This window comes from Lathyrus oleraceus, chromosome 1 (genome assembly GCF_024323335.1).
Source record: "Lathyrus oleraceus cultivar Zhongwan6 chromosome 1, CAAS_Psat_ZW6_1.0, whole genome shotgun sequence".
In the NCBI taxonomy this organism is placed as follows: Eukaryota; Viridiplantae; Streptophyta; class Magnoliopsida; order Fabales; family Fabaceae; genus Lathyrus; species Lathyrus oleraceus.
Window position 1 is genome coordinate 95,295,981 of NC_066579.1, and position 15,868 is coordinate 95,311,848.

At 31.8% G+C, this 15,868-nt stretch overlaps 1 protein-coding gene across 1 annotated transcript in view; it reads left to right on the forward strand.

The window, feature by feature from the left end:
• Positions 1-1,844, forward strand: part of LOC127093396 (uncharacterized) — an 80,150-nt gene extending 78,306 nt beyond the window's left edge. The window contains exon 2 of the mRNA XM_051032329.1: positions 1,788-1,844. Within this exon, the coding sequence (XP_050888286.1) occupies positions 1,788-1,844 (57 nt within the window). The remainder of the gene's footprint in view (positions 1-1,787) is intronic.
• Positions 1,845-15,868: the final 14,024 nt, after the last annotated feature.

Consider the following 15,868-nt stretch of genomic DNA (forward strand, 5'->3'; position numbering starts at 1 on the left):
ACTACTTCGATCCATTTTGTAAAATAATCAATGCCAACCAGAACATATTTTTGACTTTTAGAGGATGCAAGTCGAATGTCTCCAATAAAATATAAATCCCACCCTCTGAATGGCCATGGCTTCACCACTGCATGCAATTCACTTATGGGAACATGTTGTATGCTGAATGAATCTGACACTCTTGACAACCCTCAGCAAAGTCGATACAATCCTTCAGCATTGTGGTCCAATAAATACTCCGTCGACACAACAACCACCTCATCTTGTGCCCCACTTGATGAGCACCATATGCCCCACTATAAACAATCATTACAGCAAAATATGCCTCTCCTTCACCAAGGCATTTGAGTAATACTCCTTCAGGTGTCTTCTAAAATAAATCATTGCCTATGACCACATATTTCAAATATCTATACTTAACCTTTTGATCCATCAATCCGACTGGGATATCTAGGCAACTAACTATTGATTTTCTCCAATCAGTATCAGCCAAATTTTCAATAGTACAAATCTCGAAGTTTTCTGGATCTATTGATCTCAGCTTCGCTAGTGTTAGATCCAATGGGGAGAGTCTTGTTGATTGTACCCTTTTCTCGAACATCAATCAAGTCCTTCAACCTTTCTTTGGGAACTTTATACCCTAAAACAAGTTGTGATAATTCATTCTCTTCTTGGTTATGAAGTCTAAGAACATGTTGGATATCCATAAAGTCAAAACACTTGATCAGTCGATTCAATATGACAAAATACATGATCAAGTTCTCCTTAATACATTTGTATTCCTTTGTTATCTGTTTCACTACCAATTCAGAATCTCCTGTTATTTTGACTCATTTTGCCCCCAATTATAACAAGATTTCAAGTCCGGCTATTAAAGCTTCGTACTCGGCCTCGTTGTTTGAGAAATAACCATTATTCCTATATTTAAACTTAGTTGGAATCTTGTTTGGAGAAACGATCAAAATTCCAACAACACTCTCATTCTTATGACTCGAACCATCGAAATGTAATTTCCAAGGTTCCCATTCAAAATAGTTCAAAGGCGTCTCGATCATCGTGTGATCCATGATAAAGTTGGAAACCACATGCCCTTTCATGGCCTTTAAAGGCACATATGTAAGGGAATACTCTATTAAAGCAAGTGCCCATTTTCCAGTTCAACTATGAAAAATTGGTTTAGATAATTAATGCTTGATAATATCGAAATGGGAAGATACATAGACATCAATTTACTTTATATAATGCTTTAATTTTCATGCAATAAAAGTACAAACAAAAGCACATCTTTTCTATAAGACTATACCTAGTTTGTGCATCATTCAAGATTCGATTACGGTAACATATGGCTCTTTCGACCCTATTATCATCCTCCTGCGCTAACATACTTGCTATAGTCAAGTCTAAGGCAGAAATGTACAACTTCATGCATCCATTCCTAACTGGAGGGGACAAAATAGGAGGATTTGATAGGTACTCCTTTATTTCGTCAAACACCCTTTGATGCTCTGGCTGCCACACAAACTCTTCCATCTTCAGGCAGAGTAGTGGATAAAATGCTTGAACCTTGCCACTAAGGTTTGATATGAACCTCCTTAGAAAGTTGATCTTTCCCAAAAGACATTGTAGATCTTTCTTAGTAAAAGGGGTTATTGTATCCCTAATGGCCTTCATTTTATTCTAATTTATCTCGATTCCCTTTTTATGGACCACGAAACCAAGAAAGTTCACTGCCTTTAACCTTAAATTTGGATCAATGTTGGCGTTGATATAAGTTGTCCTTTTGATAGATCCATCGCCCAAATCTATTTGTTCAAGTGGATCTTGAGGCTTCATCTTTGCGGTAGACACACCTGGATCCTTCTAAAAACCTAAAGGATAATTGTCATAGATGCAATCGAGCCTTTGGTCTTTCTTACCATCATCTCCTAAGCCTGCTAACCGCGGATGTTCGATTGGTCGAGAACCAACATTGATCCTTTTACTTACGTCGAAAATCTCTATTTCATTGGCTTCGACGACCATGTGTGATATTTCAGCTACATAAGTCGAAATCTGCTTCAGTGCGTCGACTTCAGACATCATCATCAAATTCGTCGCCCCAGCCAATTGGTTGGATTGTGTATGGGTCATAAAACCTCTCCCCCTTATGATTTCTTTATCCCATGTGAACCCATGGGTATGATGGAGTTTCAAAGAGTAAAAGGCTTCCTCTAAAGACATGTAAGCTAACCCTGCTGGTGTGCAAGGCGTTATGTTGGCCAAATATCTGTCGAAATTTCTTTTGTCTACATGGTTCACTTCTGCCATGTAGTATCCTTGATGAGCCTCAATATTCTTAACTATCCCGTCTTCACGCCAGATTTCTATCCTTTGATGGAGTGACGATGGGACTTCCCCACTCCATGTATCCATTCTCGCCCTAATAACAAGTTGTAACTAGCCATTGACGCTATAACCATGAAGACTGTGGGTCGAATTATAGATCCCACTATTATGTCCACTTTGATAACTCCTATAGTATGTCCAGTCTTACCCTCATAATTGGAAAGCATCATGTTATGGGGCATCAAGTCTGTATCGAATTTTCCTATTTTGGCCAACAAAAAATGAGGCATCAAATTCACAACTGCCCCACCATCCACTAGAAATTTGTTCACTGTAGTGCCCTCGACTTTTGTCCTTATAAAGAGGGGCTTTAAATGGATTTTCATACCATCGTGGGGCCTTTCGAAAAACACATTTTGTTATTCAATACATCCATTATTCATCATAAAGTAACGCACAAGCTTGTGTTTCGCCAACTCTTCCTCCTCACAATCTTCAATCTCAGCAACTTCTGTCACGCGGTCGTACTCCCTAGGGAGCACAAAAACTAAATTGTACAACATATCAAAATCCTCTTCCAACCCAGAATCAAAATTGTTTGTCACTAATTCATCCTTATTCACTTGCTTCCTTGAGCTTTCCTTTCGACTGCCTTGTCTTAGGAGAAAACAATTTCCTTCTCACTAGCTTCTTCTCCTGGTCATTTGTTTGATTTTGATGTTGCTTATTATTGCTTGATTTTGCAACATCCCTCTCAGCTTTTTTCCCCCTCTGGAATCTCCTTCAATGCGTCATAGACATGAGGTTTTTACCTTTGTAATTACTAGGCCCATACGAGCGCCTCTCCGACATTTGGAAATTTTCTCGATAAGTCATAGAAGACCCTCGACCCATTTGAAAGTTCCTCCACTTAGGGTTTCCATTTTTCTCTTTACCATTAGATTTGGTCCACCTCCCTTGAGGAGCATTGGACGTAGGTCTATATGTATTAGGCCTGGCCTTCTGTTGAACAGGGGTTTGTTCCTTCTTCAGGGGAACCCCCTCTTATCGAAATAAAATTGGGGCTTATTATTCCTCCAGTTTTCCCTCTCTTTTGCTTGTTGGGTGCTCTCGACCTTTCTTGCAGCTTCTTATCAAATACAACATTGCATCAAGGACACAACATCACCTCTGACTCTTCAGCCTTGCACCTGTAGAGAAATTCCACAAGTCTTTCACCAGCCTTCAGGTACACAACTTCAATCTGATTTTCACTTTCCTCAAACTCAGCCATGTCAAAATCTGCAGTAATTTCGACCATGTTAATCGTCATATGCTCCACATAGCTAGAATCTCCGACTTGTAAAGGGTCATAGTCGATATTCATTGAAATATTTTCTTTAGCAAACTTCAACCTACCTTCATTCAGTGCATCCTGAACAAGATCCCTAAAAAGAAAATAATGTGAGGTCTTATGCCCTAGAAAATTATGATATTTACAAAATCCTCATTTCTTTATTTCTTCTAATGGTGGTACTTTCGCGTCTGAGGGAACCAGTACTTGACCATCTACAACCAGTAAACCAAAAATTTCATCGCATTTGGTTACGTCGAAGGTATACGTTTTCTTAGGGAATTTATCATTTTTCTCAGGCTCGGAAGGGTTCTTCCCATTTGCAGGTGTAAACAACTTACATACATATAAAGGACCCGACTTTAATTCAACCACGTCAACCTCAGACTCCTCGACATGTCTATATTCCACCTCTGACACCAGGTCTTGGTCTTCCATATCGACGTAAGCCACACACTCTTCCTTATCCTTATTCACTCTGGCCTTATCAGCCTTCAGTCTTTCGACCAATTTAAAAAAACCTTCCTATCTTATAAAAAGCACTCAGTGATCAATTTAAACATTTCAACATTAACTTACACAAACAACCTTCACTCTATTATGATTGGTCCATTAAATTAAATACATGAAAATATTTAATGATATTAATTATTATGCATTGTCCGTATAAAAAGTTTTTCACTAGTTATGATTGACTAATCGTGTAAGTTGGTGCATACCAATTAAATTCGTATTTAATATTAATTAATACATATAAAATTAATTTTGATTCACGAATGCAATTTATTTACATGAATCCAATTAAATCACTTCACGATGCCCACCTTTTTGAAATAATAAGTATTTTTTAATATCTGTGCATAAATATTAATCTCGATTAGAATTTACATGTGTCAAATATTTGTCACTTTTTATTATAAATGCTTGTCATTGATACATAAATAGAACACGGACAAAAATTTGACACTTTTATATATATATATATATATATATATATATATATATAGATAGAGAGAGAGAGAGAGAGAGAGAGAGAGAGAGAGAGAGAGAGAGAGAGAGAGAGAGAGAGAGAGAGAGAGAGAGAGAGAGAGAGAGAGAGAGAGAGAGAGAGAGAGAGAGAGAGAGAGAGAGAGAGAGAGAGAGAGAGAGAGAGAGAGAGAGAGAGAGAGAGAGAGAGAGAGAGAGAGAGAGAGAGAGAGAGAGAGAGAGAGAGAGAGAGAGAGAGAGAGAGAGAGAGAGAGAGAGAGAGAGAGAGAGAGATGTAAACAAAATATTTATCATTAATAAATAAAAATAACACAAAATAAATATTTTATAGATAAATAAAGATTAACTAAATATTTATTATCGTAAATATAAAAAGAAAACATGAGACATAATTGTTATTGATATATAAAATGAGACAAGTATTGTTAATAATTAATATTTAAATAATATGAGACAAATTTTATAATTGATAATTAATAAAAATAAAAGAAATATATTTGTCTTTGGCATAAAAAAACGGAACACAAAATTTTCACTAAAACATAAAAAATACGAGACAGATAATTCAATAAAAAGTCAATTTTGATTTTATACTTGTAAAATTTAATCTTATGACAATCATAATCATTTTAGTTTAAAAATTATTAAAATGTTAATATGTTTTTTTAATAATTTATTTTGTTTTATTTTAATGATATAGTTTAAACATTATATTACATATCTTTAATTAATAAAATATATATTTTATATTCTATAGTTTTTTAAAACTTAGTATAATAATTATATTATATGTATAACAACTCCGTGCACGGGTATTTGCTAGTTTATAATAGAAATTCACTTGTTTTATTAAATTTTATGATAGGATATTATATAATATTATTTATAGTTTTATCTATTATTTTTCTTATTCGATAAAAAGATATATTGTTTTTTTAAGATGTAATGTTTAATTACTTTATAATAATAGTTAGACAATGTGAAGAAATTTATTAGTATTTTAATTAAGGAATTATGATTAAATAGATATTAAAATAAGGAATTTGATTATTAAGTTTAAAAGATATTTGACCAATAGGTTGTATTTATAATATTTTATAATTTTACTCCTAGTTGGATTGATATCACGTCACTCCATCAACTCTAATAAATTGTTAAATATAGTTTTTAACAAGTATTAATATACATTTTATACTAAATATTAATATATGTGAGTGAGTATTAAGGTATGTCAGTGCTCTAGGCCGATCGGATATTAATGTGATTAATTTGTGACTCAAAAGGTGATTATGAAAGTGCTTAGACCATTATGTTTTGACCAGTTATGGCTATGGCGGAAAATCACTAGGAACAAGATGTTGCCTCGGTTGATTGAGCATCGGAGATGCTTAATTGTCATTGACGCGATATGATGAAACAGTTTCCAATGTTTTTTTTTTAAGATTAACTGATTTATACAACAAAATAGGAAAGTTCAAGGAATCAAAAATTATTGCGAAAATGATTAATGTTACAAAATTTCATGATAGTAGAGAGAGAAAACTAGATTAGAAAAAGAGTATGACCCTTATCATCAGGATACCTTAGGTGTTTATAGTAATCTTGGAGGTACATATGATGCAATGGGAAGGAAACATGTTCATTAACCCTTAAACATTCAGGTTTATGGAGTATTCGAATTTTTAGGTTTTAATTGCTAACATTTCTTGTTAATTGTAATAACTTGTAAAGTGGATGAGAGAGAATAAAAGCCTGAGAGAGAATAAAAGTTTGGAACCGTAAACCCTAATGTGGACAATGAGAAACTTAGGTTGGCTAAGTTATTAAAAGAAATAGAAAGCCGAAAATATCATTGGAAATACTTCTTGATTCCAACTCTCAACTTATGAAAAACAATGGTATTAAGATTCTATGAAATTTAGACGGGAGATAAAAAAAATATAACAGATTGTGAACTGTTACTACTATCAACATTTTTCTTTAAGGTTTACAAGTTACATTTTAAGACAAAATATGCTCCAGACAAAAAGACAATAAAATGATGTAAGAATAAAAAAATACAAAAGAGTTCTGGAGGCACAAGGAATACAAAAACCCAGAAACAAAAACAAAAGAGAAACAAAATAAAAATAAAAAACCCAAGACAAACAACAGCCCCACGTAAAAACTTCTCTTGAGCAAAATGACGCAACATCAACCCTGAAGCCACCAACGAAGACATAATCAAGGCAACACCTGCTCTTTTATATTTTTTATCCGAAGCCATATATTCCCGTGCAGGTTTGTTTATGATCTTTACAAGTATCTTCCGGTGATGCATAATGTTTGGACGACTTGCTCTATATGAAGCATATAGAGCATGTCGTGAGAGAGCGTCATTGCAATTTGAAGTTATGCGAATTGATTTGAAAAGGTGAGAAAGCAACATCACGCGACAATATGAGAAATAGGGTTTGCAGAATGAAACACTAAAACCAATATAACATCACACAAAAATATGAGAATTAGGGTTTGTGGAATGAAACATGTAAAATCAATATAAATAGATTATGAGAGAGAGGATAGATAGTCATCTTTTCTATTTTATTTGAATTATTTTTATAAAAATTTTAGATGATACTCTTTTAACCAATATTATAATTAAATATTCAATGGTGTTCACTTGTAAATTTGAGAAAAGAGAATTATGCCATGTTACCTTATTTTAGAATATTTTGAAAATTTTCCAATGTCACATTAATTCAATAATATTATAATTTTCAATTGTTTAAATTAATTTAATAATATTACTATTAAACTAATAAATAATATATATACTAAGAAAATAAATATTTATATTAGTTACAAATTTTACACTTAAATTTTTTACACTCTTAAATTTTTACATTCTATAATATATAAACTAATAAATTCTCAATTGTTTACCCTCTTAAATATTTTACACTCTTAAATTTTACACTCTTAAACATATAAATATTTATATTTATGTACAGAATACAGACGTTTGTTTGTTGTTAATCATATTGTATATTTTATATCTTTTAAATAGAAAATAAAAAATTTAAAACATATTTATTTTATTTTATTATAAAAATCATACATAAGTAATTTATGTTTGTAATTTAAAAATTGGTTAAAATTAATTTTTTACATTATCAAAATAAAAACTAAAAAAACTATAATACACTTTATTATAACTTTTCGCTTCTAGTTCCTTTAAAAATAAAGTTACTTAAGAATTTGTTAAATCATATAATTTCAAACAAAAATAAAAGTTTGACATTAACTATTAATTAGACTTAATATAATTTTATATCTTATAAATAAAAATAAAAGTAAAAATAATTAAAATATATTAATTTTAATTTAATATAGACTTAGAAAAATTAATCCTCACTTAGTTTACCAATAACCATTTGTACATTAGTTTTAAATGTGACACATAATTCATTATTTTGAATATTTCACGTTATATGCTACATTTTTCACTGAAAAGAATATTAGTTAAATTTTTTAAATTTTAGAAAAAAACTTTCCTAATAAAAAGCACTCAGTGATGAATTTAAATATTTCTAACATTAACTTACACAAACAACATTCACTCTATTATGATTGGTCCATTAAATTAAATATAATACAAATATTTAATGAGATTAATTGTTATCCATTCTTAATGTAAAAAGTTTTACATTGATTGTGATGAATATCAATTAAATTCATAGTTAATATTAATTAATACATATAAAATTAATTTTAATTCACTGATACAATATTTTTATATGAATCCAATTAAATCACTTTGATGCCACTTTTTGGGATAATAAATATTTTTAATATCTATGAATAAATATTAATTTCAATTAAAATTTACAAGTGCCAATTATTTGTCACTTTTTATTATAAAGACAATACTGATTGTACCACGTTATCTTATTTAAGAACATTTTGAAAAATTTCCAATGTTACATTAATTTAATAATATTATAATTCTCATTTGTTTAATTTAATTTAATAATATTACTATTAAACTAATAATAATATATATATTAAGAAAATAAATATTTATATTAATTAAAACTTTTACACTCTTAAATTTTTTATCATGATTATTGTATAAAAATAAATAATTAAAAAATCATTATCACTTACTATTTATGTAGAGAATAAACTTTGTTTGTTGCTAATTAATTAAGCAAATTATATATTTTTATATTTTTTAAATAGAAAATAAAAATTTAGAACATATTTATTTCATTTTATTATAAAAATCATATATAGATAATTCATGTTTGTAATTTAAAAATTGGTTTAAATTAATTTTTTATATTATCAAAATAAAAATTAGAAGAACTATAATACACTTTATTATAACTTTTCGCTTCTAGTTCCTTAAAAGTTACTTAAGAATTCGTTAAATGATATAATTTCACATTAACTATTATTTAAACTTAATATACTTTTATATCTTATAAATAAAAATGAAAATAATAAAAATATATTAATTTTAATTTAATATAGACTTAAAAAAATTAATCGTCACTTAATTTACCAATAACCATTTGTATATTAATTTTATCATGGGACACATAATTCATTATTGAGATTAATTGATATACACGGTTGTCAGTGTAAAGATACACAATTAATCTCTTCATTATTTTGAATAATTCACATTTTATGCTATATTTTTCACTGAAAAAAACATTAGTTAAGTTTTCTAATTTTTGGAAGAAAAAACTTTCCTATCTTATAAAAAGCACTCAATAATCAATTTAAACATTTCAACATTAATTTGCACAAACAATCTTTACTCTAATATGATTGATCAATTAAATTAAATACCCGACAAATATTTAATGAGATTAATTATTATACACAGTGAGTATAAATTTTTTTACACTAATTGTGATTAACTGATAGGGTAAGTGGGTACATACAAATTAAATTCATATTTAATATTAATTAATACATATAAAATTAATTTTAATTCATTGATGCAATTATTTTAGATGAATTCAATTAAATCACTTTGTGATACCAATTTTTTGGGATAATTTTTTTTTATTAATATCTGTGCATAAATATTAATCTATTAAAATATTTGTCACTTTTTATTATAAATGTTTTTCATTGATAAATAAATACAACAGGGACAAAAATTTGACACTTATATATATATATATATATATATATATATATATATATATATATATATATATATATATATATATATATATATATATATATATATATATATATATATATATATATATATATATATATATATATATATATATATATATATATATATATATATATAAAAGTGTAAACAAAATGTTTATCATTCATAAATAGAAATAACACAAAATAAATATGTTATAGATAAATAAAAATTAACTAAATATTAATTATTATAAATATAAAAAGAAAACATGAGAAATGTTTGTTGTTCGATATACAAAATTAGACATATTTGTTATTGATATATAAGATGGGGCAAGTATTGTTAATAATTAATATTAAAAAAATATGAGACAAATTTTATAATTGATAATTAATAAAAATAAAAGAAATATATTTGTCTTTGACATAAAAAAAAAGGGAACACAATTTCTTTATTAAAACATAAAAAATACAAGACAAATAGTTTAAGAAAAGAAACTTTTACTCAACTAACTCACTTTTTAAAAAAAAATTCCAAAATAACTCATTTTTCAGATTAATTCTCAAATTACCCCACTTTGAAGAGGTGGCGCCAGATGAATTGACACATGCTCTCTAAGTTAAAGAGGTGGTGCCGGTTGGATTGGACAGTGCACCTGGTGTTGTCAATCCAATTGGCGCACATGTGTAAAAAAAGGAGAGGAGACGCCAATTGGTTTGGTGCCTCTGTGTATTGCATAATTGTTTTTGAAAAACAATGTACATTTTAGATAAAATTCGAAATCAGACCAATTGATATTAATATTAATATGCGTTTACATACGAATACCATAAAGACTAATGTCGTTAACCGAAATGACATAACCGACATCCGATACCACATCCCCTACCTACCCGAACGCGTGGCTCTAACCCATGTTGATGATTCACCCTATGTGTTTGAGGATTTGAGGGCCCAAGAACATCACCACCACCTGCAATGAAGCGCTATCGCCATAGCTGAGTTTGTGACTCATGTCAGAGTAGTTGGGATGTGTTTGAGTTATTGGAGGACGACCAGGACGATTGAAGGGAGACATTGGTGTGAATGATGCGTTGAGGAAAGGTTGAAATGATTATTATGGTGTTTGGTAGTCATATGGTCGTTGCATCATCCATTGTATATGCTTCACTTGCCTGGTCAAGATCCATTCAAGGCCCACTTGTTCATGATCTATTATGGAGGTTTCTTTGGTTTGTTTAGCATTCACTTCTTAGCCTTACATATTCATCTTTTGCTTGTCTATGTTCATTGGTTCAAGCCCATTTCCATGGCATCATAACTTCCACTTGATTCAATTCATCCATAGCATTGCATTTGATCATACCCCCATGCTTAGTCCATGCCTAACCTATTTCATCTGGCCAATGTCATTATGCCATTTGCATTGCCATTGTTGTTTGGTCAATGAGTCTTTGATTTTGACTTAGTTCATTGTACATCTCGGGCCTTGCTAGAGTTTTTGTTTCATGCTTGGCATTGTTCATTCAAGTTATAGTCATGTCGATTGATACATGATTAGGTATTTATCAAGTTCATCACTTAGTCTATTCCATGCCATTTTCATTGGTGTTTGGTCCATGAATCGTTAGACATGTCCTAATCGTTATCCATTTTGGTCCTTAGATTTTGATTCATTCAAAATCTGTGTCCATTGATTCATGTTATCATGTTCATTCATTTCAATATCTTTCATATACATACAATTCATTTCAAACAGTAAATGCATTCAAATATCAAATATCAGTTCATACAATCACATTCAAAGTACATACATGTACAAAAACTACAAAATTGACCATTTATACAACAGTTGACTTTTGGTCAACAATTGACTTTTTGCGCAACAACCACAACATTTAAAAACAACATTTCTAACGGATTACAACAATCAAACTGATATCATTTGGTTTAAACATCACTTTCATAACATCCTTATCATTTTTTACTCGCACTCATCCACGTAAGGCATCGAGTCTCTCAATACCTATTTTTTTTGCCTTTAGGTATGTTTCCGTCTAACCAAAGAACCAACTTGCATCAACATGGGTTAGGATCACGTGTTCGGGTAGCTAGGGGATGTGGTACCAGAGGTCGGTTAGGTCATTTCGGTCAACGACATTAGTCTTTATGGTATTTGTATGTAAACACATATTAATATTAATATCAATCGGTCCAATTTCGACTTTTATCTAAAACGTACATTGTTTTTCAAAAAAAAAAATACGGGATACACAGAGGCGTTAGACCAATTGACGCCTCCTCTCATTTTTTACATCTTGTCAATTGGATTGACAACACCAGATGCACTAGTCAATCCAATTGACGCCACCTCTTTAACTTAGAGAGCAAACACCAATTCATCTGACACCACCTCTTCAAAGTGGGGTAGTTTGGAAATTAATCTGGAAAGTGGATTATTTTGGGTCTTTTTTTGAAAAAGTGGATTAGTCGAGTAAAATTTTCTTAATAAAAAGTCAATTTTGATTTTATATTTGTAAAATTTAATCTTATGACAATCATAATCATATTAGTTTGAAAAATATTAAATTGTTAAAATGTTTTTTTAATAATTTATTTTGTTTTATTTTAATGATATAGTTTAAACATTATATTACATGTCTTTAATTAATAAAATATAAATTTTATATTCTATAGTTTTTTAAAACTTTGCATAATAACTATATTATAATCTATAACAACCCCATGTGCACGGGTATTTTCTAGTTTATAATAGAAATTCACTTGTTTTATTAAATTTTTATGAGAGTTTTTTTTTAAATATCCAGATTTTTTTTAAAAATTTCAAAAATAGATATTTTTTCAAAAAAATTACACAATGGGCAACTTTTGGCCTAATTTTCTACTTGGGTGCCACCCTAGTTGGCGCCTACCCTTAAAAGGTAGGGCAAGTCGCCACTAGGAGTGGCGCCTACACCCATTCTTTTTTTTTTTTTTTAATATGTTTTATTTATTTTTTTTAAATTTTTTTTTTAATTTATGAATTTAGATTTATTATAAATTATATAAATTTATATTAATACATATATATAAATAAAATTATTTACAAGATATATATATATATATATATATATATATATATATATATATATTAATTTAATTTATAAGTAATTAATATTATTTATAAATTTTTGGGAGAATTGGGGTTAATCATGTTAAGGTTAATTTATCAATTATAATTAGGGTTTATTGATCGGTTATAATTAGAGTTTGGTAGTTATGACCTAATTGAAACCCTAATTCCCCATAAGACTAATTAATCAACTGCGACAGTAATTAGGGTTAAGTAGATTGGTGTACAACCCAGATCTTTTCCTATAAATAAAGTATTATTTCCTTGCATTTTCTTCACCACTATTTCCTATCACTTTCTCTATCAAGTTGAGTTCATGGCATCCCCAAGACCGTCGTCATGGCAGCGAACATCATCTAGGCGCCCGGATCCTGAACAAGTAATCTTAAAAAGGGATGGGCATGTTATTTTCTTGCCTTTGAAACCCCCAATGGAGATGAAATTTTGGAACATCCATTCATTGGACCAACTAAAAAGGTCGTTGATGTCTTGGTTAGAGGGAGATTACCAACCTGGTGAAGTCATCAGAAGGATTCAGAGGCTTAGAACAAGGTTCTCATTTGAAACTGGAGAAACAATACGTTGGTGGGTTGAAGTTGAAAGCGACATTGATTGCATCCAAATGATGCATGGATCAGATGACATAGTGTTAACTGTTGTAATTTCTTAGATTTTAATGGTTGTTTGTCATGTTGTTGTTGTATTTGTTATTGTTCTAGTACTTGTTCTTGTTTTAGTACTTGTTTTTGTTCCAGTATTTGTTTTAGTTTTAGTAATTGGTGTTGTAATGTTAGATGTTTGTGTTTGTTGTTCCAGTGTCATCTTCTATTTGGAATAAAAAGTAAACTTTAATGATAAATAACATTGGTACACAGATTTATGAATATGAAAACTAAGTTGTGGAACTAGATCCACGATATGGACATTTGTTCTTATTATGCCCTAGTTGTCTATATACGCTACACTTCCTCTGCATTTTCTCTGCGACGTCCATTTCAGTTCTAATGCGCCTGCTATTTGGGCGACCACTTTTATTCCGCCGCATCGATTCGTTGTGCCAAACAATTTCCCCGTCATACTCTGGCCAATACGCCTCCAATGCTACCACCGAAAAGGGATTGTCGTATACATTGAGCAATGTTGCAACTTTGTAGATGGGAGACACTAGCGATAATGCATCGAAGTGGCTGTGTGAACACGCTGCAATGACATGGGAACAAGGCATACGATAGGCTTGAAATTGACCACAGTCGCACCAACGGTCTGGTATTAGGACCCTATACTCTTGTCTGGGCAGCCCTTGGTTGTGGTCAATTGTTTCCTTGACATTAAAAGTGTGGCCATGGCGGTCGAATTCCGTAACCCGATGGCTGCTGGCTTTGGCAGATTCCTGCCTCATAAACTTCATGCAGGCATCACTATATACTTGACTCGTCTGCAACACTTCATGCCAGCGCCTGCCTCTTGTTACGAACAACGTTGCCATCCGAAAATAGGTCGCACTCACCAATGCGGTTACCGGGAGGTTACGTATGCCCTTAAAGACGCCATTCATTGATTCCACAAGATTTGTTGTCATGTGGCCCCACCTCACCCCATCGTCGTATGATCTAGTCCACTTCGCTCTGTCGATATTATCGATCCACCTCCCTGCATCAGAATTTGCCAACACTATTTCCCGGCGGTAGTATTGGAATCCAGGTTGGTTTAATGCATACCCCGCGTTTATCAAATGTTGCTTCAAGAAGTTATCCTTGAACTCCCGCATAAAATTTTGAGCAATATGCCTGATGCAGTAGACATGGGTAGACGGGGGGTCATGCCAACCATTTGCTGGATTATTGTATGCACTGTCTATTGAAGCGTGCCTGTCAGAAATCACACAGATGCCAGCTTGTGGAGTCACGTGCGTTCGGAGATTCTTAAGGAAGAAACTCCAAGCATCAGCCGTTTCTCCTTCTACCAATGCAAAGGCTATTGGGAAAATATTAGAATTTCCATCTTGTGCGACCGCCATCAGTAATGATCCTTTGTATTTCCCATACAACCAAGTTCCATCGACTTGAACAAGTGGTTTGCAGAATGTAAAACCGATGATGCAGGGACGGAATGCCCAGAAAAGTCTATGGAATATTCCATTACCTTCTAGACGAGTTCCGTCAGGGGATTGTGCCGGCAAGGTCTCCATTATAGAAACCGTCCCAGGTGAATACAATCGTAGTGCAGCCAGGTAGCGTGGTAGTTGTTTGTATGATTCCTCCCAGTTACCGTATACCAGTTCAATTGCCTTGGTTTTCGCTAACCAAGCCTTTCTGTATGACGGTGTATATTTGAAAACATCCACACAATGGGAGATAATTGTTTTGACCTTCAGTGACGGGTCAGCCTCAACTAGAGGTAATATGGAATGGCAGATCATATCATGGCTAAGTTTGCGATGATCCTGTGCCATGTTGGTGTTGACGCAAATGTGAGCTTGAGAAATTGACCCTATCACCCACGCATTATGTTTCTTCTTGTACGATGCCATCAACCTATACCCACACTCCGGATTTTTGCATACAATAACGTATCTTTCCGGATTTGATTTGATAACATCGTAGTCAACACAGTTTTTCAAGTGCCAATTCTTTATTGCTAACAGACACTCTTCCTTGGTCCGAAATTGGTCACCCTTCTTTAAGTCCTCATCAGACCTCATATATGGATTGTAGAACATATCTGATGAGGGCTCATCCTCGCCCAAGTTAAGTGTTGTGAAGTGCGCAGGCGGTGAGTAGCGTTGCGCTATAGGTATTTGAACTTGGTCTTCGTCTTCAGAATCACGGTTCACCAAGTCATCAACCACGTCTTCAGCATCATCAACCACATCGTCTTCAACGTGGTGCTCAACATCTTGTTCGTCATCAATCACAGGATCAATAAC